Below are 26,534 nucleotides of genomic sequence, written 5' to 3'. Positions count from 1 at the left end.
CAGACTGTTGGGAAAACTCAGGTGCACCTGTTTAGCTCAGCACAGATCTCTGGGATGGCACACACTGGAGCCAAACCCTTCTGCCACACACCAGAGCCAAACCTTGCTGCCACCTACAATTTTGCAACAGCAGAATTGCCTTGGCATTAACGCTTGATCAATTGTTTCAAACTTAAAACAACTGTTCTCTCTCTCGCTCTGTGTGTGTGTAACCATATCTATATATTCACTTACTCGGAGACGTTGCTGTTGTCTCGGATTTTGACGTGACACAGGACATTGGGCAGCTTCTGCAACACAAGCACTTTGATCTGATCCACAGAACTGCAGAGTTTTAGGTAACCCAGATACAAGCCGGGAGGGAGGCGCTGCTGACTTCGTTTGTGATAGGAAAGTATGTCCTGTTTTAAGGGAAACGGTCCTACATAAAAATCTCATATTTTTTCCACACAAGCAAAAGAGTTTGGGAGAAAAAAGCAACAAAAGTTTTTACAGCCCTCAAATTCAAAAATTTAAATTCAAAGAGCATTTAAGCACATGCTTAAGTATATGAATAATCTCTGGTAGTTTGGGTGCACTTCTCACTTAAAGCCATACACAGGATCTCTAAGGTCTCCATGTCATGCAGGAATTGGCTCTGACAACCTGAGGTTTCAATCTTCTGCAACTGTGGTGTTTAAACTGGCTTAAATAACCCCCACCTCTGCCTCCTGTCTGATCATTTCAGTGGTGAGCTGGGTCAGGGAACAGATTCCTCTGAAAAACAACTTGGGAAAAGGAGCAGTTGTTTTTCAGCTGAACAGTTCCCTGGTTCAGGTTTGGTTCGTGGCTACACAGAGGGAGCAGAGCAGCACTGGCGAAGAGCTGGGAGAGAGGGGCTGCAGGAGCCAGGACTGTCCCCAAGGAAATCCTAGCCTACATCTCTCCAAAACCTGCTCTGTATCACCTGCTGTCAACAGGAAGATCTCTGTCAGCACTGGGTTTGGTAGTTTGCAAAATTGAATTAGTGGCAGCATTTTCTGAACAAATATCTTTATCAACAAATAGAGCTTAGAAGAAATTAGTATTGATGGTGAATTTCCTGAAACCAGGAGACATTTTTAGAGCTATGTATAGCAGTCCTCCAAAACTACCTGAAAAATGGTGTCTGCTGCCATCCATCCTGAGAAATGTGTGCTTCTGCAGTGGGTGAGGATTAAGACACCTGGCCCTATGCCTTTACTCTTGGAACCATCAAATTATCTGCCAGTGCTATGCTTGGCTCTGACCAGTGCAATTAGACCCTCATTTTCACAAGCACTTCATGAACAAAATACCCACTCAGTGATTAAACAAGTAATAGAAGAAAGGGTGGGCATTAGATAGGAATGTGTAAACCATTAGGGGAACATATTTTCCACTAGGATCTCTGTGGAAATCTGATCAGGCCTGTATTTTGCTTTTCCTAGTATAAAACTTTTGCCCAGATTGACAATTTTCTGCACCTTTAACACACTGTAATACATTAAATCTAGCATAGATCAGGTAAGTTTTATTGTCTTTTGGAAATTTTTTAACATTCCTAAAACCTGGTAACATATATTTTGATTGCCTGTCACTTCCTGGTATGAAAAGCAGAGTCTCTGCTGAAGAAAGTGCCTCTAATTCAAAAATTAACCACAGCAGCCATCATCTCATGGACGGTGCTAAAGAAGGGACTAAGACAATGACTTATCTTGTATTTTGGGTAACTGTGCAAGAGTTTTAGGGAGATTGGCTGCTGTTGTCTACAGAAAACATGTATTAATCTTAACATGAACTGTCTCTGTTTAATATGAGTTCAGAGATAATTCTTGAAGGGCTGAACCCCCACGTCTCTCAGTGATGGTAGCTGAGCTGAGTGTGCCAAGCAGCTTCTGAGATCAATCCTTACGTTGGCATTTTTCTAATTGCAGGTCTAGGAGCATGTGATGTAGAAATTAAAGGAGGGTTATGGTCAGTAAAGAATTCTTTAGCGACTATACCAGGCTCCAAGGAACCCTGAATCCCACAGAACAAGTTTATTAAGTAGAACAGTAAAGTTTAAAACCTAGATTTAGTTTTCAGGGTTGGATGGAAAAATCTTACGGAGTGTAGAAATTTTAAGTGTCTGTAGAGGTGCTTAAGAACATCCCAGAGAATTTTAAAGCTTTTTATATCCCTTGCTACAGAATTCCATAGCCTGGTTTCCCGAAATTGATAGAAACAACTATTCTCTGCTAGGACTTTGAAGTAATTTCTTTAGAATCTCATGGATATTTTGCATATTAAGGATGTGATCCCAGACCCACTGGAAGTAATATAAGTCTTTACTCTCAATGAGAGCCTTGCCATTAATTTTATTGGGCACTGGACTAAGGCCTAAAATTCTATGAGACCCTTCCAAAAATCAGGACTCTGGCACAGGCTTTACAAAAGCAAATAACACACAGTAAGAGAGGCAAAGCACTACCTGGATTGTTATAAGCAAGATGTCTAATGCAGTTGGCTCCTCTGGAGTTGAAAGGGATTTCCTCTGGCTCTGTAGTTTGGATACCTGCATCCATTTGCCATTAAAAAATGAGTACAGACTCTCCACTTCTCTTACAGTAACTATCACCATATTGCCATGTCGATCCTTGATTGGCTCATAAAAAACTCTGCCTAAATTGTGAGTTCCCAGCAAATTCTAGAAAACAAATATAAAATGAAAGTTATTTATCACATATCAGGAGAGTGTTGTTTGATATGTAACGTGGTGCTCATTGACATCAGTCCCACTGACTTCACTAAAATTGAGACACACTGTGTTTCTCAAACCCTTGCCTTACAGTCATATCATTTAGTGGCAAAAGGAGAAGTTTTTCCTTAGGTTGTGTTTGTGGATTGACCTGTGGATCCTCTGATGCATTTGGTCCAGTAGTGTTTAGTCCAATGTTTAATGGAGAACATCAGAAAGACTATTATGACCCAATGCCTTTGTAAAAGACTTATTTACTGCAAAGAAATTCACTTATTTGGGCCAAACTTCCTAGTTTTGCCCAGTTATGTAAAGATGAAGGATGCAATTTTTGAAAGCACTCATTGTTGGTCTGCTGGTGATTCCTTTGATTTGGACTTACTTAAGAGCTGGGTCCTTATCTGAACCTTCCTAGAACTAAATGTCAGAGATCATATAAAATTCTTCTTCTTTCCCTGAATCATTCATAACAGATACTTTAAATGTTTTCTTGCTATGTTCATTAACTATAATCTCCATTCTCTGTTCCCCATTTTAAAAGTAGTCAGACTGTTTTCAGCAACAAAAGCAAGAGACCCTCATGTTTGTGCTGTATGCAAATAGTTCTGGAGCTAAACTGTGGAGTGTGTTTGTGAAGAAGCACAGGATCTGAAGAGACACGGACCCTTTTACTTCAAATACCAAGAATGTGCTAGACAAAACAGCCAGAAACTAACAAAACTACCGGGGAAAAGCTCTCCAGGAAAATATGTGAGGATTAAAGAAAAGTAATTTTACAAGACTCCACATAAAATACATATTTTGGTTAAAATCCCTTTCCTCACACGGTAAGGCATCTGCTTATAGGTGCAAACACACTCAATCCAGTGACCAGCCACTGAAGAGATTCCCAGATGTCTTAAAGAAAAATGCCTAACATTTAAAATATGCTCATTACTTTGTGATTTTTCAAGACATCTACAGTAAGCTGGATAGGGAGAAGGGTAGTTTAAAATGAAAACTCGAATTCACAATGGAGCACATTGTATCTTTAGGGAAGTGCTGTACATTAACTTAATGATGTAAACTGACAGATTATTCTGAAATTAATTATCTGTACTTAGCAGGCAATATTTACTTATCGACTTTAATATTATAAAAATGTTTATAAAATCTTAGTATTCAGCACAGTGACTGGGTTTGGGTAGCATAACTTGTCTGTTTTAGCTTTGTACATCCCCTTCCAGTTCAGATTGTTGGTGTCTACATAGCACCTCTCCTCTGCCTTTTTTAACTGTTCTGCCTTTTGGGGTTTGTCTCCTTCTCTGTCTAACTCTGGGTGTCTTGAGTGTACATTTTGTGCTAATCCCTGTGTCTCCAGCTGGGGCATATCCTGGCAGTTGTCCTTAGCCATCTAATTGTCATATTATCATTGCAGCATGTGAATGTGCCCAGACGAAAACAAACAGTTCTTTACTGTCACTATGTTGTGAATGACATTCCAGCACAGGGAATGGGGGACCTACAAATATCAATATGGGATCGATTCATACCCTAAAAAAAGTTTTGTGTCTGCTTAGCTTGTTGCCCCATCACTTGTGCTTTGTTTGCTTTAGTTGTCTAGGGTGACAACAGGCAAAGTTGCAGTCCCTGTTGTCTCTGAATCTACTGATCTAGTCCCTGAGCAGCTGCGTTATCACTGATCTTTTCCATCCTGTCCAAAATTCCTGTGGAGTCAGTCTATTAACTGCCTCAATAAAAAGTATTCAACCATATAAACTTTACTGAGATCCTTCCACTGGCGGATCCCATTAGGCCACACACCATTAGAGGCTGGCAGTTGGGTGACAATCCCTGTGGTCTTCAGGGACCAAGCAAACAGAACAGACATTTAGAGCAATAAATTTGGCAAAACTTCAGCAGAGAAATACACCACATGGGCACATTTGCTGTGTCTGTTTTTCAAGCTCTGCATTTTGCATCTCTGGTAGCAAAGAAAACCACAATGCACTGGGAATGTTGGGTATCTCCCAGTGCAGTATCTGTTAAGGGGATCTGCACAGGGTGGATGGACCTGAGTTAACCAAAGGAATATGTGCTACCTGAGCTGAGCCAACTGCACCAGGGGAATATGCAGCAGATATAATTAAAACTTTCTCTAGTGACAGCTTAAAGGACTGACAAGCAGCTGCTGCTTAACACAGGTGGTCCTCCAATAAATGTGCAGCAGGCTGGCATTGATATATTTTGGGACACTTTGGGGAAATCAGTCCAGACAGGTGGTTGCCCAGGAAGGCTGCTCTCCTGCACAGCATGCTCTGCCAAAAGGTGTGAAACAAACCTCACATGCACGTTGTAAATAATGGCCCCACAGCGTGTGGCTCTCGCAGCTGCTGCAAACCAGGTTATTGTGCTGACACGACCTGTGGGATGACATGTGGCCAACACAGTGCCCAGCAATTAGGATCTTCAGTAATGCCATGAGTGTACCACAGATTTTCTGGGAAGCTTTGGTGACCTCAACAAAAGGTAGAAGAAGTGAGGCCTGGATATACTTTTTAGGTAACAACAATGCACACAGCTTTTTGAAAATGTATTTTCCCACAAAAGTAACTATTTTAATGAATGTGTCTGCCTGCCATCTAGAGATTTCTTGTTGTTGTGAAACCCAGCTTCAAAGCTTTACAATAAAGGTAGAAATGTTCTGCTGGAGAAAGTGTAATTTCTATTTGCATAACAAGTAGTGAATTGAGACACAGAAGGATTTAAGTGACCTGTTCAGTACCACTCAGGTTGCATCTGTAGCAGAGGCTGGAATAGAACAGAGTTTAAATGCTTCATTAATAGATTAATACTTAATAATGAATAAGCCTGTAAGAGGCTTTTGAGCAGCAAATATTAGGATTATAACTCTTGAATTCCCAATCTGCAAACTCACAGGCTTCTCTGTAGTCAATATTTACTGATTCATATCTGTTTGTTTCTTTGTCTGTTTCTTTTGTTCTTTCTTTCTATTGTTTCTTTCCTTTGTTATTCCTACTCTTTACTTTTAACGTAACTCCTTCCCTCCTGGCAGGAGAGGCTCAGTGCTTCATTTCACTGGAGATGATAATGCTGCTCCAAAGAACAGTCCAAGGGACAGCAGGCAGCTCTGTCCCTTGGAGACTGGAAAGCCACTGAGCTAAGAGCCAGAAATATGCCATGGGACCCACCTGTAGCTGTGCTGCTGCTGAAAGCATCTTCTGCCTGGCCTGGAGTGCTGTGGATGAGGACACGGACACAGCCATGTTCTGCCTCAGCCACCTGATGTCATCCCACATGCAAGACAACTGCAAAAACAGATCCACTTCAACCAGTTCTTGTTCTCAGCATTTGCAAAAGCAGAAATGATATTAAAATGCATTTTGGACTTGGAAAAATCAGTAGATATTGCACATTTTGTGTTTCTGCAGATGGCAATCAGCTGCCTGGATAAACATGACGCAGATACTGACTCAGACACAGAAGGTGTTCTGTAAACATCATGAACCTGTTTCAGTTGATTTTGGACTATTGTGTGCAAAACTGATTTACTGTTCTTTGTGGTATAAAAAAGTAATGTGAAGACAACTTCAGTGATGGCACAACCACAATACCAAAGTTAAAACCCCTGGTTATTTCTTTAGGCTCTTGCTCTAAATGTCCCTAAAACCTTTATGTACCCACATAAAAGTCACTCATATAGGATCATACATTAAGAGTTAATTGTGTCACTATCAGTGGCCCAGTCAGGATTTAATCCACATGAATGGTTTGTAGAAATTGCATTTAACATGATAAATTTAAATGATAAATTAAGTGATAAAGCACTTAATCATTCAGCTTTTTAATGACATAATTTCATACATTCAGAGTGATGAGCAAAACCTAAGCATTGCTAGCAACAAATTCGCAGAAGCAATAGATGAAATTAGACTCCCTTTACCTTTGTGAACCACAGGAAATCCTGCATAACTGAACTACTGTGAGAGTCATCGATTTCCACAATTGGGATTTGATCTTCATTGGTAACTAGCAAATTGTCTTTGTAAAAAAGTATAACAGATAAGTAGAGTCCCCTAAAGAGAGAAGGAAATACTATCAAACACCTTTCATGTCTATTCACATCCATGCCAAATTTAGTCAAAGAATCATAGATGTTAAGTTCTGAGGAGACAAAGTAAATCATCTTGTCTAAAGTTCTGTGTAACATAGGTGCAACTTCAGTCAGTGAGTTCTGAAAAATATATGGGAAGTTTATCACTTTAGATGATGTGAGACTACATGAATCTAAGAGATTATGGATCTGTGCAAGTCATGGACATCAGTTTTAGTGAGAATTTTGCCAGAGTACACAGTACACAATGGAGGCTTTATGCCTTTTAGAAATCAGAAATTTTACTAAAACTTATCATTAACGTGCTTAGTTCTGCCCTCCTTTACTTCAGAGCAAATCTGAGGTAACTCGATTGAAATCAGGTGGATTATTATGGATTTACATTGGTATAATTGAGTGTAATCTGGCCAACGTATCTGCAAACCTATTTATAGAGATCATTCCTTTCAATATTTACCCCCGCAATTAGTTACATATGTTAAGTAGTTACTGCAGGGAATTTAAAGACTCTGGAGAGCTCTTCTGAAAGAATTAAACTCTTACCAAAATACAAAGAAGAAAAAGCAAACTGAACACTCCTGGCAATGAAAGAAGAAATAATCCAGAATAAGCAACTTCCATTTGCTAAAACAAATTGTCAGGGCTGAGGGTTGGGTTACAGTGGGCTGCAAACCCAGCTGAGGATGTCAGAGAGTTCTCTGTGTGGGGCTTGTTGCCAGTGGACTATTCAAATGTTATCTGAGCTCTGTGCTTTATATTATGAATGAATAAATGTTGTAGTTTCATTAATGAGCAGCAACAGAGGTGGTGCTTTCAAACAGCTCAGTAGATGCACTTTGGGTTTGCGCAGAATATTTCACTCTGTTACAATTTGAATCCATTTCCGAAAGTAACATGGAAAAAATTCTATTGATTTCAGTAGGAGCTGGAGCATTATTTTACTGTCAGCTGCACCATCTTACACATCTGTGATTTTATCAGTTCATTCTGACCAATTGCTGTCTCATCAGTAGTGACATATTCACACATATTGCTAAGGTGCTTTTCTCTAATACAGAACAACAACTACTGAAATTCAGAATGTCTTGAACATAGAAGGAATGACAAACCTTTTCAGAGTCTTCACAAACTTGTTTGATGAATGGAAAAGGTGCTTCAGGCTTCTGGAAACTGATTGCTTGCGACCAGCATTTTGTAATTTAGAACTTTCTGAAATGGCAAAAAGAAGCAAACCAAAACCAGCTCTTAAATTTCAGTTAGTGTGTCATAAAAAACCCTGTGTTTCTTGAACCACAGTACTAAATTTCAGTCAGTGCCCATTACATTCCTTTCAAAAGACAACATTTAGAAAGATGCTCAAATGCAACCCTTTGATGGTGTTTTCATTAACTTAGTGATACATAGCAGCAGACAATTTCCTTACTTGCTGCAAACTCAGACAAGATAAAGCTGTTTTGCTCCAAGGCAAGCTTGAACCAGCACTACACACTCTTAATGCTCAGAATGGATGGGAATTTTGCAAGTGGTCTCAAAAGCCCAAGAAGGGATTTGAATCATCAGCCAACATTTGAAGGTGTTGTAAGTTCTAAATTTCTTACCACATGTAGCTTCAGCTTCTAAGAAGTGAATAATTGGTGCCCTGGCTGTCACTGACATCCCAGCATCACCAGTGTAACCTAAGGAAAAGCTTTAAGGAGACAAGATTGACCCTCATCTTTCTCTGTGTCACATTAAATGCATTTGATTTTGCTTGGAATTTTTTTCTCCATCACAACAAATTCCACTCATGTATTGCCTTAGAGCTTTCACAATTACCTTTGCTCCATAGTAACCTGGAGTCCAAGGAAGAGGTGTTAAACTCTTTTGTTCACTTCATGTCAAAGCTGAGACCTGCTGTGTGCCTGCCAGCATCTCTGGGCCAGCTCTTCAATAGAAGAATTTTATAAATTCAAATATTGTCCCAATGTTCTAAGAAAATATTGTTAAATTTTTATACGTTGCATTCTCTTTCACATTGATGAATTTGACTTAATATCTTTCTTTCTCTCATGCATGGTCTTGTGAGCCAAGGAAATATCTTCACATGGGAATTGAAAGCCATGAGTTCTGTGTAACAGCTGTGAACACCTGTGTGCCTGTGAGCAGGTTTGGAGGGGACACCAAGAGATGGCAATCAGGGACATGCAGGACTTTATAATGTACTGGCAGTTGTTGTTCACATCTGGATTTGAAAGCAATGGGCACTTAACACTGTTTGGGTTTGGTTTTGTTTTTTGTAATGTCTGTCCTGTTTGATGCTGTTGTAAGAGAAACAGCAGAAATACTTAGTTTGAAAAATAGAGTTAATTCTTCAGGTATTTCCTGTGATACAAAAAGAAAGACAAAATGAAAATGTAACTGCACAAGTGCATCTCAGTTTTCCAGGATGTGACTATTTATTTGGGTGAAGCATGGATCCCCATCCAGACTGAAGTGTAAAACATTTTGAGGGACACCCTTCTCCAGTAGGAAAAAAACATGACTCATGAAGAGCCTCTTACTGAAAGCTGCTGATCGTCTGCTTAGGTGTTCTCAGAGTATTTCCCACTTACCTCTGGTGCAGAATAGGAGGAGCCTGTCTGTGTCTCCCTAGTGAGTTCTAATGCTGAACATTTGAAGAACATCTAAATTTGCTGTTGTCAAAACCCCATCTGTGGAAGTGCTCGGCATATCTTTAAATGCTGAATAAATTTGCACCACGATTGGCACATTGAAAGCCCCAGCAAGCAGACACATTGTGGAACAGTGAGTACGCTCTGTGGAACAGTGAGTACAAAGAGAGCAAGGTTCTTTTGGGGGTAAATCATACAGTTCAGATGTATGAGACTTATTAGATCATCAAATCCATTGTCTTTCCAGTGCAAACTTGTTCTCCATGGCATATTCTCCAATGCACTCTTCAGCTTAAACAGACTCATCCAAATCCATGATTCCTCCTTTGCTTTCTTTTCCTTCTAAAAATATTCATTTGTATTTCTATCCATATCTCCTCAGATAACTGTTATTTTACTGTGAACCTTTTTCAGTGTATTGTAGTAATGTCAACCAAATGCTACATGAAAACTCCTGACTTACTGTTTCCTTTTTCCAAGGTTAAGACCAATTTAGGAATATAAACTTCATTCTAATTATTTTCTTCTGTATTTCCTCCATCTATGCAGAGGGAATGGAGGAGGAAATTGCTGAAGGCAAAGCAACATAATTCTGTATAAAACACCCAGAGACTGCAGCATTAAAATAAGAGGGCACATTACAAGTGAAATGTATGTTATTGGTCTATTCAGTGGTTTGGGTTTAGTCCACAGATTTGCAGAACCCAACAGCAAAAGAAGTAATGTAAAACTAGATGGAGATTGTGAACTCCCCTACATTGCTATTTGCTTTTGGTTTACAGTATTGTGTATCTAGAAGCCAGAAAACATGGAGCTGAAATTAGAGGATAATTTGGATCTGCAGGAAATGGAACTTTGTCTGTTACTTAATTAACTAATAAATAACATAGAGGAACTTTCATGGAAAAGCACCAGTAGCAACACAGTGAGTTTATATTAACAAATGATAACTGAGCTGTGAGCTCTTTTAATAGAAGCCTGGGAGTGAACCCATAGCAGCCAAGATAGGAGAATTTCCAGTGTTTAGATTTAGATTAGAAGCATTCAAACCTGGACTGAAATAGGCAATTAAATAGAAAGGTGTATTTATGACACTGTCAACCTTTCTCTTCAAAGGTAGAGGGTTTATAAATATTTCTTTGCAGTTTTTTACATAAATACAACCCATACTTAAAAGCAACCTCTTGGAAGAACAAGAACCAAGTTTCCCCCTCAAGCTCGTGTGCATCTGGGGTCTCTTCTTAAATTCCCAACCTGAACTTCTCAGTCTATAGCTTGGTTCTCAAGTCTACTTTTGTATTGTATTCTCACAAAGAATTATAAGTTAAACATCTTAAATGCCCTATGGAATCAGTGATCCCTCTCTTTGCTAAATGCAATTAAAACTATATGCTCTGCTTGTGAATCAAACTAAAATGAGAAGAACATTTTTATTTCACCTCTGACTTGTCTGGTAAAATACATTTCAACTGAATTTCAGAAGGAAAATATCTGGTAAGAATTCTACTGAAGAGTTGGGTTCATTTCTTAATGAAGCATCACACAATTACTTAATCCACTCTGAATTGTTTAGAAAGAGAGATCTACAAGAAAAAATACTTAAAAATATGTATTTGAAGTGTTGCCAGGACACGCAATTGTAGTAACTCAGTTATGATAGTCTGTAGCATGGTATTATGAAGACAAATGGATGACTATTATTTGTAATCATCAGGGTTTTCCAGAAGATTAAATATATGAAAGCAAAGCTTCCTAAGTAATTCCCAACGAGATTTCATCATATCGCAGAGCAGGTTCAAAAGCAACAGCTGATCTAATTCCAAAAGCTCTTAAACTCACTGTACATTCCAGTGTATTCTTCCTGGTATTTTTGTAAGCTTGTTTTCTCCAGCCCCTGCAATGCAAAGCACAGGGCGAAAGGCAGAGTCTGAATGAACAGACTTGGGCAAAGGATCTGCCTGGAATGTGGGCAATGTCCCCTCCCAGATCCCGCAGGAGTGCACAGCCTTGCTCCTCCAGCCCCTCTCAGTTCTGAGGCTTTTGCCTGCTTTGTTCAGGTAATCTCAGACCTTTTAGATTGATTACCCTCAGTTTTTTCACCTTCCTTTCACTTGTCCTGCACTCTGCTTGAGCCAGCCTGAGCAGCTTGAGTGGGACATCCCATATAAGAGCCACTGTGGGAACGGTCAAGGTGCCTGGACACCAGGTTTGATCCCAGCTCTGTTCTCACTGAGCTCTAATTCGTGCAGAGCCTGATTCTGCTCTCACAGCTCATCAGTGGTTGTAGGCAGATTCAAGGATCTTCCTCAAACAATGTTTAGCTGTTTACTCTACAACAAATGGAACAAACAGAGGTCACAAGATTGGCATTAACCAGTGTGGTAAAGGGAATCATGGCAAAGAACAGAAAAATCCCTGGGCGGGTCCTCAGTCTGTGTGTAACAGCAGGGCCATGCTGATTTCCATCCCGTCAGTCAATCATGCTAATTTACATTAATTAAGAATAGAGATCAAGCCTCTGTATTACATGAAGTGAAAGCTGTTACTTAAGGTTTTCATATACAGCAGCTTATCTCAGATCCTTGATCAAGCTCCTCAGATTCCACTGAGGTTGATAAATATCAGAATAAAATTTCTGAGCCAAAGTGATGTCATAATTCTTACTTTTCCTGCAAATTTTGTTTTGATTCCTTACCAAATTAGTGAAATAAAAGGCATTGACATCATCATATATTTAAGGCAAGTTCCAAAAGTTCTCCTGTGATGATGCCATCCTGATTTATCCAAAATATACTACTGTGTAATGCTAGCATTACAAGCAATTATGAGATTTTTATTTGGTTGGAGGCAAGGGTGTTGCTCAGGCTGACTCCACAGCCTGATGTGATACTGCCCCATGTGAGGTCCCACAGCCTTTCAGGCATAGAAGAAAATGTTCTGAGCTAAACACATTTTCTGTATTGTTGTTACTTATTATTCAAGGAAAAGGTGTTAGGAAATCAACAATGGAGTTGTCTGTGCTCAGTTTTGAGACTGGGGTTAATTTAAGGAGAAGTGGAATTTTATAAGAACCAGGCACTGGTGTCAGATTCTCAAAAGGAGGGGTTTTCTGCATGATGTTTATAACTACTTCTGTTCTGGACTGCTATGTCAGTAAAACAATTTATACTAAGAATATTTTCAGATGTTCCATCACTTCCTGTTGACTGGGAAGGTGGCCTGAAAGACCTGAGATAGGCACTAACTCCAGAAAGAAAAAACTGTACCACAAAAAAAGCGTTCTTTAATAGCATGAAAAGCCATGTAAGAGATAGAATACATCATCTGTATTTTCAGTATCAAGACCACCTGCAAGTGATAATGTTTGCATGAATTTTAATTAGAGAAACAACATTTTCTTGCAATATCTCCTTTCCCTTTCCAAGCACCATAGAGGAATAGTTTAAGTTGCTATGGTTACAATGAGTTGTGGCAGACCGTGGATCATTGTGATGGTGACAAATATGCACGTAAGGAACAAAGGCTGCATCTTTTCATTTCAGCCAGATGATTTTAGCTCTAAGTATTTCTATGATTTTAAATCAATTGATGCAACTTGACATAGCAGTCAAACTAGGTGAAGAAAAATGAAAACTACATGATAGTTTAACTTTTCAGTTTAAAATAAGTCCCTTTGCAATGAAGCATTATTCCAGTTAGAAGTTTATTTTAAGAAAATAAATAGTACTTTTCAACAACCCATATAGAACAGGAGTTTTTATATATGCTCCAAAAAGAATGCCAAGCTGTTGCCTTGGCTCTTGAGCTATTAAAGGCACAGTCTGTTTCTCATGAATGAAGATTGGCTGAGATTTGAACTCTCTCCCAGTTTTGATCCAGTCTGTTTTGAAATGTAGCAATCTTATCTTCCCACTGCATTGTGCAAGTATTTTTCATTATGGATTGGCATGACATCCACTTAGTGTCTTCCATTTGGAGGCAGCCAATCCCCTCTTTTGATCCAAACCAGTTGTTAACTGTCTAAAGTATTTCTTTATATGAAAAATTAAAAAAAAATCCTTGAAACATTTTAGTGGAATCCTGTGTGAAACTAATTTGCAGGGAAAAACAAATCAATAGGTGTGTAGGGTATGGAGGGAGAAAGACTGTGCCTGTCTGTGTGCACATTGTAGCTTTCAGATGTTTTCATCCAACTAATTTCAAGGGTTAAGAGCAAGATAGTGTGCTAAAGTGATTCCAGATGGGCCAATATTAATATCTTTCTTTTCCTGATGAATGAGAAGGTATGACCTAGTTAGAAAACTGCTAAAATTACAGGCGCCACAGAGGCTTCAGCTGGTGCCCTACCACATAGATATTTATCCTTACCTCTGCAATTATAGTGCTGATGAGCTGCTCGAACCTGCTGAAGGAGGCGTTCCAGGGCCTCAGTGTGTCCCCTGTGCCGAGGCTCTCTTCCACTGCAGTCTTTCCAGTCTATTGAACAAAGGAAATAACAGAAATGAAACACAAAGGTGCAGGAGAGGGTCTAAAAATATTTTCTTGCCTCTGGTACTTCTCGGCTCTAGAGGAGTTTTACATCTCGGCAGGCAGGAGCCGTTTTTAAGTCTAAGTCTGTTGTTACTTGTACATTGAGTTTTCTTTGCCTTGTGCCAACTGGGTAATTAATCATCATGATTATTAACAAAGCTGACAACCAGCTCTGAGAAGCTCCTGTAGTGACTGACTTGACAATGGCTGTTTCTCTTCATGAATGGGCTCTGGTGCTGCAGTCAGGGCTGCTCTCAGCCTGTCCTGACACTCAGCCCCTCACCAAGATCCCACAATGCTCCTTCTGCCACTCCTTCCAACACCAGGAGGCTCCACAACTCGCCTGCAGTTCTGCAAAGCAGAAAATGAACATCTTCCTACACCCAGAGCTTGCCCTATAGCCACAGAAACCTACTTGGAGTAAAATCACTTCTGGAGATCTGCTCCCAGCAGAGGCCTGAACAACTCTGGCAGTTCCTGCCCTGGAGTCCACGGGCTGCTCAGCACTGCACTCCTGAGGCAAAAACCTGCTGTGTCTGTCCCACACATCTTCAGCCTCCAAAAGGCTTTGTTTTCACTCGCTGCTAATGACAATCTCAGCCTTCATTTTAGAAAAACAAACTCATCACAAATAGGAAGAAGAAACTGTGTGTATCAGAAAGGAGCTCTTTAATTCCAGACTTGGCTATTTTCACACTTTGATTATAATGAGAAAAGCGCATTGCGCCCGTTTCCTGGCCCAAAGGAATGGTGGATCAAGGTATTAAGAGATCTGTCTGCACAGGAGACATGCTCCCATCTTGCTGGCACGGAGGCCGTGTATGTACTCACAGCCACCAGCAGTTTGCTCACTCACTAAATATACAGATCCAGTTTCTAGTGCAAGTTTGGAGACAAGCATTCCTTCCAATGGGCTCACTACGCCAGGGATATAAATACCTGTTTATTTACATTTAGTGTAGCTGCCAGAGTAAGCCCCATGAAAGGCTGGAAAGAGAAGACATTTGGTATCCTGATAGCGTGTGGTCAGTGTGACAGCTGCAGAGGGGCTGTCCGGTGTGCTTTGCTCTAATGCAGACATCAGGGCCAGCTGCATTTACTGCTCTGTGTGGGGAAAATGTCCTTAGATCTCCTGTGAGCAGCCAGGAGGGACCAACTGGAACTCACCAAAGTGCTTTGGTGTTTTCAGGTAGAGTTTCAAACAACCTCGTGATTTCTCTATCCCAGTGTTTCCAAACATTTTGAACCTCCAGATTGCTGACTACCTTAAAAATGACAGAGAAACCAGACCAGCTTCCCTCATTGTCCATCACTCACCTGCTAATGAATAAACCTAGAAATGTTTCTGTCTGCTGGGATTTCACAGAGCAGTTGCACAACGTTGGCCACCACTTTCCAGGCTGCTGCTGTGTGCGGGGGAAACAGGAGGACGCTGGCAAGCGCTCACTGTCATCATACACAGACACATCTCCAAGGGTGTCACCAGCCTTTGATGCTCTGGGATTGGACTGTATCAGCATCAGGCCCTGAATCTTTCCTTTCCCTTGCATATTCTTCTGGCTGCTGTTACAGACAACTGTAGAGCATTAATGTATTCTCATTTAAGTTTTAGCTTAGGGCCATATTTTGTTTTACAACACTGGTGTAATGTCAGCTTGCTGCCTCCCTGCCAAGCACAAATCTGCTGGTTTTCCAAAGCAGTGGTGAAGGCAGTCATGTGAATAAGGGAGTTCTGCCTCCAGTAACTGCAATGGTAAATAACATCTTGTCTCTCTAATGTGAGTATTATTTAATGAAAAGGTTTGCATTTAGGCTCTGCTGGTCTTACTGTAAAGCTTAAGCACATGACCCTAGACCCAGCAATTCCAGAACTTTCTGTACTCTAACACCCTGAGACAAGGGGAATGAACAGAATTCTCTCCAAAGCTTTTGTGCTGATCCACTGAAATCTGCAGGAAGATTTCCCTCACACCCCAAAACTTTGGAACTGGCACATAATGTCAGATGTTAGGAGGTTAGTAGCAGGGGGCTATAAAAAGGGAAGAGAATGCAATATGCTCAAAGCAAAATTCACATCATACAAAGCTGCAGTCTTAAATACCACCTGTCTTGCCAGGAGTGCTCCTTCTTTGGGGATTTTTGGCTGAATAACTAGCAGCTACTGTGAAAGAATCTTTCCCCCAGCTGATGTAAATTTTGGATTTGTGAGGCCAAGTTCTGTGTAGTTACACCTGGCTATAGTCAAGGTAATTGCACATCACCAAGTTACTCAGTTATCCACAGTATCTTTTTCCCATGATTGTAGCCCATTTTTGTTCTATAGCAGAATATTTCTTTAGCCTAGTTCTGGTATTGTTCTGGAGAAAACACAAGAAAAAAATTGAAGCAAAATGGGACAATGGTAATGCAAGAGCCTTATTTATCCAACCCTCTCCATTATGACTACTGAGAGTAGGTACAGCTTGTTATATTTTCTCACATTAGCATGAAAGGTTATTAAATTGCTACATTAGCCTAATAAAAACTAGTGTTAATGCAATAAAAAGAAGAGTCCCACTTTACTGTGTTAATCAATACAAGGGGAGCTGCAATACACTGAGCCACTTTGGCAGGCAACACTAAGTCTGGAAAAGCAATTAACAATACAATGTGATTGTAATAGATTAAAAATTACAAATGACAGATCATAGCCCTAATGGAGTCTGAGAAAACCTGTCAGAGGTTGGAAAAGGAAGAAAGGCTTTTGGACATTTCTGGAACATTTATAGGCTATATCCTACCACCATGTGTGTCCACACTGGAGTATTTTATGTACAGAATGCTATAAGAATGGTCCAGTGAATGGGATCTGTAGTGCTACAAGGTAAAGCATAAAATGACATGAGATGCATGTAAGTGTTTTGCTTCTAGCAGCTCAGAATCAGGTTTTGATCCATTCATGTACCGAAAAAGGAAGTTCCATATATCAGAACTCTCCTAAGAGAAATGAAGATTAAAATATTTCTCATTTTTTTAAGTGTTAATGGCTAGACAACAATGTTCTGTCAAAGGACTGGAGAAGAATAAAAGCTGAGACATAAATACACATATATTGTAATTTTGCTTTTTTTGGGGGCATTGGAAGGAGTTGAGTTTTATTATTAATTTCACTCCTAGATGACGTGACAATTACTTCATGAACTCCAACATCACTAAGCAAACTGGGAGGGCAGACAAACCCAACCTACTTGAAGGAGAAGCATATTCAGGAGTAGAATTGCGTGGAGGTCCCCATCCTCTCATGTTGTATGCTGAGACACGGACATAATACCTCTGGCCCTGCAAATGGAAACAACTGGAGTCAAAACTATCACTGGATTCAAAATCTTGGCTGTAACAACTGCAAAGCAGTCCCTCACAAAGATTTTTTTCAGTGAGAAACTTAAATAGCTTTAATAATTTAAATGCACCATGATAGATTGAAACATACTACAAAGATTTAAGGACAAAGTTTGAGACCCAGTTCTGTTTGGTATAAAAGAGATATACAAAGAGATATAAATAAATAAGAGATATAAACAAAAATGAGAATGATCGATATCCACATGTACATTCCTGGAAGAAGGAGAATAGACAGAGTTGTTAATTGAGGGATGGGTCATCAGAGTCAGGTCTAGATTTCTCAAGAGCCTATGATCTGCACTGATTATCCCATGATCCAGAAAACAGCAGTTTTTGCTCCAGTCTTTCCCAATTTCCCCTGAGAATGGTAACTCAAAAAATGGTTCATGCTGTCTATTCCTTTGTGACTTTTGGATTATGGCTACCAGACACATCACGCTCAATCACTGGAACATGCTGCTACAAGACAGGCTCTGCAGTGATTTCCAAGGGGCGCTGATGCAAATTCTCGTGTCTTTGTATCACTGCGGGGACTAGGCCATCAAGGTCTAAATGAGTCCTCTGGCACTCACCGTCCTGAGACCTGTGATGGAGCACCTCAAAGAGTGAAGATTATCCATAATTATTTCACCAGCCAAAGGAGAAAAGTCTTCTGCAGAGCTCCATTCCACTAGGGAACAAATAGCATGAGAAAATCAAGTCAAGTACCAGTCCAAGCAAAGAAGTCAAAGGCCTTGAATCACTCACAGGTTAACTTTTCTCCTAGCAGTTTCCCAGTCCATGTGGATAATAAAAGTCACATTTAACAGTAATGTTTTGCAAATACACAGTAATTAAATTATATCTCTGTGTATGGGAGACAAAACCAAAATATTGTTCAAAAGCTTTTCAGGAAAGAATGCTTAAAAATAGACTGCAATACAAATTCCTTTGAGTCACCATTGCCCTCATTTAAACAATTTCCTTTTAAAGAAAGAGAAGTAGTGGAAAAGAGAAGGTGAAGGAATTGGACCTGTCAATGCCATTTGGCAGTTTATACATCCTAACCAACGAAAAGCAGTGGCTTGCATTGGATCTGCATAGGTGGGCATGGGCAGAGTCCTTTTGGCTCCTCAGGCCCACAAAACTTTCATCACCTACCCTTGGCTAATTTGGATAGAAATATTCTCTTTGGACCAGGCACTCACTGGAGCCTCATGGTTGGTTTCAGTGGGTTCTGGCTCTCCCGGCCAGGCCTGCTGTTGCTGTGGTCATGGCAATTACAGAGCTCCACCAGGACCTGTTAAGCTGAATCCACTTTTGGATAGATTTAAGTGCTGCTGGGCTGACAGACATGTCAGCCCAGCACTCCCATCTTTCCTTCAGCCCAAATTGTGATGGGCACCTTCACCAAAGTGCTCAATGTCACTCCCATTCCTGTTGAGCACAGGGGTTATGTAATCAGCAGTCCTGCTGTCCATATTCCTCCTCAGTACTTGCAAAAATTATTGTGCACATAAAATAGTATTGAGCAGACCATGAAAAACTACTGGATGATTTAAAAAAAGGAGTATATGCAAGTGAGGAACAGATGGCTGCAGGTAGGAAACTAGCCTTTTTTCTTAAATTATTCCTTATTAATGGAGGGTGCCATCCTGGTTAATCCTGGAGTCCTGCCTCTGGGATTTAGTGACTTGTACCTTCAGATTCAAACTTCCAGGAAAATCTATAAAACCATAGTGAAATTAATCTATTGAATTATTCTACAGTAGAAACTGGGAAATCTCATCAGTTTCCTGGATTTACACCAAAGACTTCAATATAAAGCTTTCCTTTATTTCCTAAAAACCATTCACAGAATAGTTTTTAGACACTTTGTTTGTATATTCATTAGTATTGGAGTTGATAATTTAGAAGAGATCAGAGGATATAGGTATCCTAATTTCAGCATGTAGAATTTGCATCTTCTGGCAGTGTCATACTGGTATTTTCACATTAAAAGAAAACGGCTTCAGAGAATTTCTTTCTCAGCATATACAACATTTAACTGACAACATATTTTTCTAAAACAGCATGATACCAAGTATCAATACCATAACTCATTTTCCCCTTCTCCCCTAATCGCTCCTTTTCTATGATTGCATTTTGTGAATGCACAGCATGTTCTGCAACATTTTTGTGTTTGCTCCAATGAAAAGAAGATTGGTTTTTTACATTCTCGTTGAATTTTTTCACGGTGTATTTTTCTAGTTTTCCATGGGTTTTAAATACCTAATTACTGCCACCTTTAGTGGAAGCTATCTCTACACATTAGTAGGAAAATGTAGAGACTGTTGCAGTACCATATTGTAGGGTTTTGTTGACAGTTTAATTATGGGAATACTTAAAAGTAACATTGAACTTGATGGCCTGTCAGAGTGTCCATTGTAAACCATGATTTTCAAGGTTTCTAGCTCCACTTGTGTTAAATCACTGCAGACACTGTACACGTGCTGAACACTTAGATGTGTTTTCTGTTTTCCAGAAGGAGAAACCAGGAGAAACCCTGTTCAAACTGCTGAACACGTTGTTGACAGGCTTGCAGCCATTTTAGACACCATTTTTCTTTTCAAGGATTCATGTCAAGCTAGAAAGTGTCCCTCAGGACAGATTCTGCCAGCAAATCCTGCCTTCTTTGGAATCCCCAGGCATGCCTGAGTGTCCTGGTCCAAGAGAGGGGAAGTGGTTGGGTCGCACTTCAGGCAGCACAAAGCAAAAGCCAAGGGTGAGAGAAGTAGCTCTAAGCTGCTTTTGAGCTTCCCAAATTTTTAACTGTTCTATGAACTGGAGGCTGCCCAGACATAAACTGGTACTTCAAGAGGCATATTTAAATTTGGGTAGCTTACACAAATAAACATTGCAGCCCCGTCCTTGATGTGGATCCCCTTCCACTTGCATTTGGCATTTAGGGGAGCACTCCCAATATTTAGAGATGCTGGCACACTGTCTGAAGAGGAGTTAATGCCTTAATCTGAGCAGGATTGCAATCCTACCTGTCTGCAAGCCTGTGGCCAGCAGGAACACCACAATACTGGTGGTTGTGACATAGCAACAGCATGGCAGCTTGTTCTCAGAAATAATCAAAGGCTGCTGAGTTCAGAGAGAGATGCTGAGTTTCTAAGGGGAGAACAGGCTGACATGGCCCTCAAAGCCATCTCAGGAGCAGCAGGGAAGTTTGTGAGGTTTTGTGATAGTAAAAGGGCTTTGCTCTGATCTTCCAGGGCAAACTGCTGCCCCAGCTCATGTCAGTGAACTCCTGTGTGCTGGGTGACACTGGGATGTCCCAGCCCCTTGAGGGACAGCAACTCCCTTGGGAGAGTGACCGAGTGCTCATCCTGTCACGAGGTGCCGAGGGTGCACCCCTGGGTGCCCCCTGGTCCCCCCACCATCCCATCCTTCGCTGGCTGCCAGGCTTAGGCTCAACTGTGCTTCTCCTTATGCAGCCACCAATGACAGCATTTTGCTTTTTTTTGGCTTAGCCGGTGGTGGCTGAGCCCCATGGAATTGAAAACACAGAATATGATATTAGCCTGTGGTTTAGGTTATGGTTATCATGGTTGAGAATCCCCCTATTAAAGGATATTTATCTAACAAGATGGTGTATCCAAAGTTACTCAAAACTTAATTTTCAAATATATTTATTTAAAAACCTCACTTTTGGAAAAAAACCCGTCCCCCAGTTTCAATAAAAATTTCCATAACTGAAAAATAAATATTTTTTCAACAGCTGTGTTGGAATAGTGCCTTCTTTTTCCCCTCATTTCAAAGTATATCTGTCATAAAGAAACTCATAACAAGTTTTGGAATTTTCTTGCTTACTTATAATTTTAAAAAACGTTTTTTCTCCCATGATTTTACCAACTCAAGTGAGAAGAAGATGACATGATACAGCTTTAAATATATGCAAATCAATGGAAATAATTTATCACTTAGGTTTATATCTCCTGCTCTGCATTTCCAGATTTCAGCTCTCTACTGTAATGGTCATCTAAAAATAATACATAATATTCTGCTATACTGATTAATTGGGTTAGAAATCTCCTAGGAGGATGTGGATACCAGTTTTCCTCTTTTATAGATGTGAAAATGAAGTAAGGAGAGGTAGAGCACCTTGTTCAGTCAACAGGCCCCAAAACAAGGGGCAAAATCCATGTATTAGGCTGGTGTTGCTCCCACTGCCTGGTTTGTGGGATATCTGCAGCTCTTCCTGGTACCAATACAAAGCTACTCACCCACGGTGTTTCCCTGGTGATCAGCCTGGACCTAAAAATTATGTAATTTGTGCATGAGCAACCCATCATGAAGATCTAGCTAAATCTTTGCCTCCATTGTGAGAGAGACAGTGCTGGAAGAGAGCAGACAGAAATTACCAATCATTTGTGTCATGCTGAAGTTCTTGGGACTTTAAGAAAGAACAAAAGGCTGCCTCACCTCAGCACCTAAATGCTGAATTATAAACATGCTCAAGTATAGAAAGCTGAAGATGAAGAGGGTCCTTTATAAGAGCCCAGGAACAGGAGCTGGTCTTGTAGACTGAACCAACTGTGCTGTAAAGGACCTGAAAGCTGTTGGGTGAATTAAGGATGGAGCATGTTCCAGTCCTGTTCTGAACACCCCAAAGGGCTGCTTTGTTGTGAACGCTGAATGTCTTTGCTGTTGCGGCTTTCCATCTGACACTTCATGTTATGTCAGAGCAGGGCTTTTTTGTGTGTTTAATATATTGGTGACTATGTGTTTTAATGAAGGTGCCCTGTATTCCAGAGCTAGCAAATGCACGATGTGTTGCTGCGGTCGCCAAGATAAGTAGTAATTTTTAAATAAACAGCAGTATAAACAGTTACATAAAACTCATGTAAATTGCTGGCACATAATTTTAGACTGGCTTAAGTTATGTAACTTACTTGTGGCCAAGTTGGTTTTTTTTTTTTATTTTTAAATACTCAATTCACGCGCTTTAAAATAAAGGGAGAAGTTTATTTTCACCTGTTTCTTTTCCACTCACAACCTTTCTGTTATACTGAGCATGCCTTTAACAGCTTATCAGAGAGATGGACAGACAGATAAAAGTCAAAGGGAAGGCACAAAACACCTCCTGACCCTATTATAGATTCATTCAGGAAAGCACCTTCTCCTGAATCAAGTAAATAGCCTGAGCCACAGTAGAATTTGTCTCTTCTCTTGACATTTGTTTTTGCTTGCATTTAAATTACTCTCTGAATTGCTGAGTAGATTAATTACACCGAGGGACAGGAGTTCTGTTTCTGCTCGTTGGGGTCTGCAGAGTAGTATATGGAGCTGGAATTCTGGATTTCATTCCTGCATGTGCTACTGACTTGCTGAGTGACCTTGGGCAGTGCATTCTGCCACTCTGGCTTTTAAGGCAGGCTTGACCAGCAAAGGTTCTGTCTCATTCCCTTCCTCCCATATCCAGGGCCTGGGCTGATGGTGGTCTTATCTTGTGTTTCCAAGGGCCTCCAAACAAATAATTGTGTTATTTATTAGCTTCCTTTGAATTATAAAACTGACAGAGAGAACATCCAGAAACCACTTCATGCCATTCTTTTCTGCTTACTGATCTTGATGAAAAAATTTTACTGATTTGCTCTCATAATGCCTTAGCAGCTGATTTAAGGACATTAAACACTGCCATTCATATGAATAAAATCAGGATGAAAGACCCTAAACAAGTATTTATAAAACAAGTGAAGAGACCCAAACAGTAGTGAAAAGCTGGAATCTGTTGGTGTAGAGTGTCACCAGCTCTGGTGGACAACACAGTTTGCAGTATTTGGTCAGCTCCTCCTTGCTGTCTTCAACTGTTCTTTCCAGCCTGATTTAAGAAAGGAACCCAATTTTTTCAGATTTTCAGTTCAGGCTGTGTTCATGCCTCTCTCATGTTTGGATATCATCCAAGAAATGATAGGAGAAAGACAAGTTATACCAGCTGTAGGGACTACTGATAGCATAATGCTTCCATTAGGAGAAAAACAAATGTTTGCCACTGAGCAGTTTGTACAAACACAGAAGTTAGAACACAGTCATGGCCTGGGACTTGGATTTCTAGGTACAACTTAAATTAAAACCTGAACTCCAAATACTAATGTTCATTATTTTGGATCTTATCTATAATTTCAGTTTTTTCTGTAAACTTATCCGAGGCTCTTTGTACTGGGTTAGTAGAAGCATCAATAAAGCTGACGAGGAATGAAAAAAGATGCAAACATAGAGCTCTGTGCCCGCCTGAGGCAAACAAAGTACTGCTGTGGTGTGGTGGGAAGGAGCTGCAGGGGGGCTTAAGGGCCTCTCAACAGAACAAGACGGAACAGTGCAAGACAGAGTACCAAGAAAAGCATCTCTAGACTATTGCTAGAGAGCACATCTTCATTTGAAACTTCCATGGCTATAAATCTTCATGATACTTATTTCAGAGGTTTTTTTTTTTTAATAATCAAATACTTTATTTGCAGTAAATCTTCTTCCCAACTGCTCTGGGCTCCTTTGCATTTTTCGCCTGCTAATAATAACCAATGATGTTAAATAACCTTTCTTGTGGCCCTGTTTCTGCATGTTCCTTTGACCCAGGCCAGAATACTCTATTTTATGTCTTGACATTTATGGGAACCATTATGACAGCAGGCTGGGTGCCAAAGACACATCTTTGCTTGATCATGGTTTCACTAGTTCATTTTAAAGCAAATCTGCATTATATAAATGATTTATAAGATACTATTTTTATTGAATTTTAATAAAATTCTCACCAAGAGAATATAAAAAAAAATTGATCTTTTTTTCTCAAGTATTTGGTTAGCATTTTCTAATCGCAGCAATTCTTTATCTGTTTGCAATAAGGCCAGCTATTCCAGTACAAGAAGGAAATTTTTTCCTCTCTGTTAGTGAAAATGACATTTCTTACTAACACTTTATAAATAACTAAGAAAATGTGCCATGTGGGTGCACATTCAGCCTTCCAATGTGGGCCAGTGGTTAGAAAGCTACAATGGATTATAATAACAGCCAAGATTTGTTTCTCAGCCCTGAAATGACAAAACATATCCCACTCTGGATGTGGAAAGAAAAGTAGGAGAGAGCGTGTGTTAGAACTCTGAGAGGGGATTGGAGAATAAATGGGGTTCTTATGCAAAGGCTTCACATCCTAGAAAAGCTTGGCTTGGATTCTGCAAGTTTCCCCTCCCAGTGGGCCTGTTTGACTCCTGTAATCTGTGCAGTGAGAGCCGGGGGGAAGCTCCTGCATGCAAGGACCGATCGTTTGTGCAAAGCATGCACGGGGCAGGCTCAGCTTCATCCGAAAACATGACATTAAAGTCTAATTAATAATGAGCAGCTGGGAAAATGCAAACAAAAAAGTAATCTATCTCAATGTAGGAGGCAAACCAGAGCAGTGCCCAGCATGGGGAACAAAGGAAGGAAATACACAGACACTAATTCAAGTAATCTGTTTAATGGGATTCCGCTCCTTGTCCTCTAGTTCTCCTGTGATATAAAGAGGGACTTTGCTGCATCAATGTTGATTAACCATATTTAAGGCTTTTATTTCTTTATAAACTAATCCCTACAGTAGCTTAAAGAGCTTTCACCTTCCCTAGAAATGCAGACAGGTGTTGCAGGCAAAACAGCCTTGATTTGGGGATCTTAATTTAATTTATTGCCAATTAACACAAATTTCTAATAATTCGTTCAGAGTGAGAAGAAAGTAAATATAATTAAAAAACCATTTAAGTGAACACCTTTTCGCCATCTTTCCCAGACTGAACTTAATCCAAACACTTATCCTCCCCCTTTCCTACTGTCAGCTTCCCTTCTCTCCACCATGGCTTTCACTCAGTGATGGGTTTTCCATCACACTGAGGCATAGCCAGGCCAGGTGTGAGCAGCACCCGACCTCTCCTGAACTCCTCCCACTCCTTCAGTGGCCCCTGGCTAATGGAAACTGCCATCCATGCCCAGCACTGTGCTCAGGAGTGAGCCAACTGGGTGCTCAGGTGTGAACTGACTGAACTCAGACGTGGGTTAAGAGGGGGCTCATGGGTGAGTCAGCTGGGTGTTCATTAGTAAATTAACTGGGTGCTCATGCACAAACTGATGGGGTGTTCATGCCTGAACTAACTGGGCACTCATGCATGGAAGCAGGAAACACTGCAGTTTATGCTCAATACACGAGGTAGGAGCTTGCAGCAGATGCCAAGGCCTGATTCCAAATTTACAGACACGTATCAGTTCTGGGGGTCAGATCTGATTACTAGAACAGGATCAGGCTTTGGTCAGGGAGGCAAACTAACACCTAGACCTTTGATACTTGTAAATGATCCAGGAAAGTCCATGATGGGCCAGAGATGAAGGTGTGAGCAGGGAAACTTTGACATAAACCCTTTGAAGACATTCTGGTTTTAAGTCTTCAGTGAGTCTTCATTCCCAAATCCATTCATCAAAATATCTGCCAAATCAGGAACCTCCTTGAAGACAGAAGCTGAAGGTCTTGAGTCCCAGTCCTGACACTGACTATAAGGAATTCACCTCTTCTATGCCATACCTATGAACTGGAAGCTGTAACAGTCGCATGCAAACAATTAAAAGAAGAAACTTATTAATTTTGGTAAGTAAAAGCTAATGTAAAAGGCAAAACAGTGTCTAAAATTCAACAACATCATGATACGAGCCTTTTTTGTTAGAAACCAAGGCAGACAAAAGTAGAGCCTGTATGTCTGGGTTTTCTCAGAGCTATTCATCCTGAGCTGCTGTTCAAAATCCTTATAAACCACAAAGCGGGAGGAAAGAATGATTCAGCTGATTAACCGGTGTTTGATTAGCTACATTAATTAATTACACCATCACTTAGTACGTGATTCATGTTCAAAGCTGATTTTAAATCCATAGCAAACTTAAATAATAGAAATTCTTAAATTTTATATTAAGTCCAGCACATACTACAGACATTGACAGGAGCTAGAAATAGAAAGGTTTGTTTTAACTTTTATACATTTCTGTACTGGCTAGGCATAAAAATAGAAGTCAAATTGCACAGTCCTGTTAGCTACCAAAATGTAACGTGCAAATAAAGTGCCCAGGAGACCTAATAAAATGCCAT

General features: G+C 40.2%; 1 protein-coding gene across 1 annotated transcript in view; it reads right to left on the bottom strand.

Annotated features, from left to right (window-relative positions):
• ANKFN1 (ankyrin repeat and fibronectin type III domain containing 1) overlaps positions 1–26,534 on the bottom strand; it is a 108,167-nt gene that overhangs the window by 14,490 nt on the left and 67,143 nt on the right. The window contains exons 7-14 of the mRNA XM_017739182.1: positions 17,986–18,083; positions 17,260–17,350; positions 13,871–13,978; positions 7,961–8,060; positions 6,681–6,813; positions 5,929–6,045; positions 2,471–2,686; positions 235–401 (exon numbers count right to left, since the gene is read on the bottom strand). Coding sequence (XP_017594671.1) covers positions 235–401; positions 2,471–2,686; positions 5,929–6,045; positions 6,681–6,813; positions 7,961–8,060; positions 13,871–13,978; positions 17,260–17,350; positions 17,986–18,083 — 1,030 coding nt within the window. The remainder of the gene's footprint in view (positions 1–234; positions 402–2,470; positions 2,687–5,928; positions 6,046–6,680; positions 6,814–7,960; positions 8,061–13,870; positions 13,979–17,259; positions 17,351–17,985; positions 18,084–26,534) is intronic.

The sequence above is a fragment of the Corvus brachyrhynchos genome, unplaced genomic scaffold (genome assembly GCF_000691975.1).
Source record: "Corvus brachyrhynchos isolate BGI_N302 unplaced genomic scaffold, ASM69197v1 scaffold407, whole genome shotgun sequence".
Lineage (NCBI taxonomy): Eukaryota > Metazoa > Chordata > Aves > Passeriformes > Corvidae > Corvus > Corvus brachyrhynchos.
The sequence above is the reverse complement of the archived record's forward strand: the minus strand, read 5'-3'. Positions and strand labels throughout refer to the sequence as shown.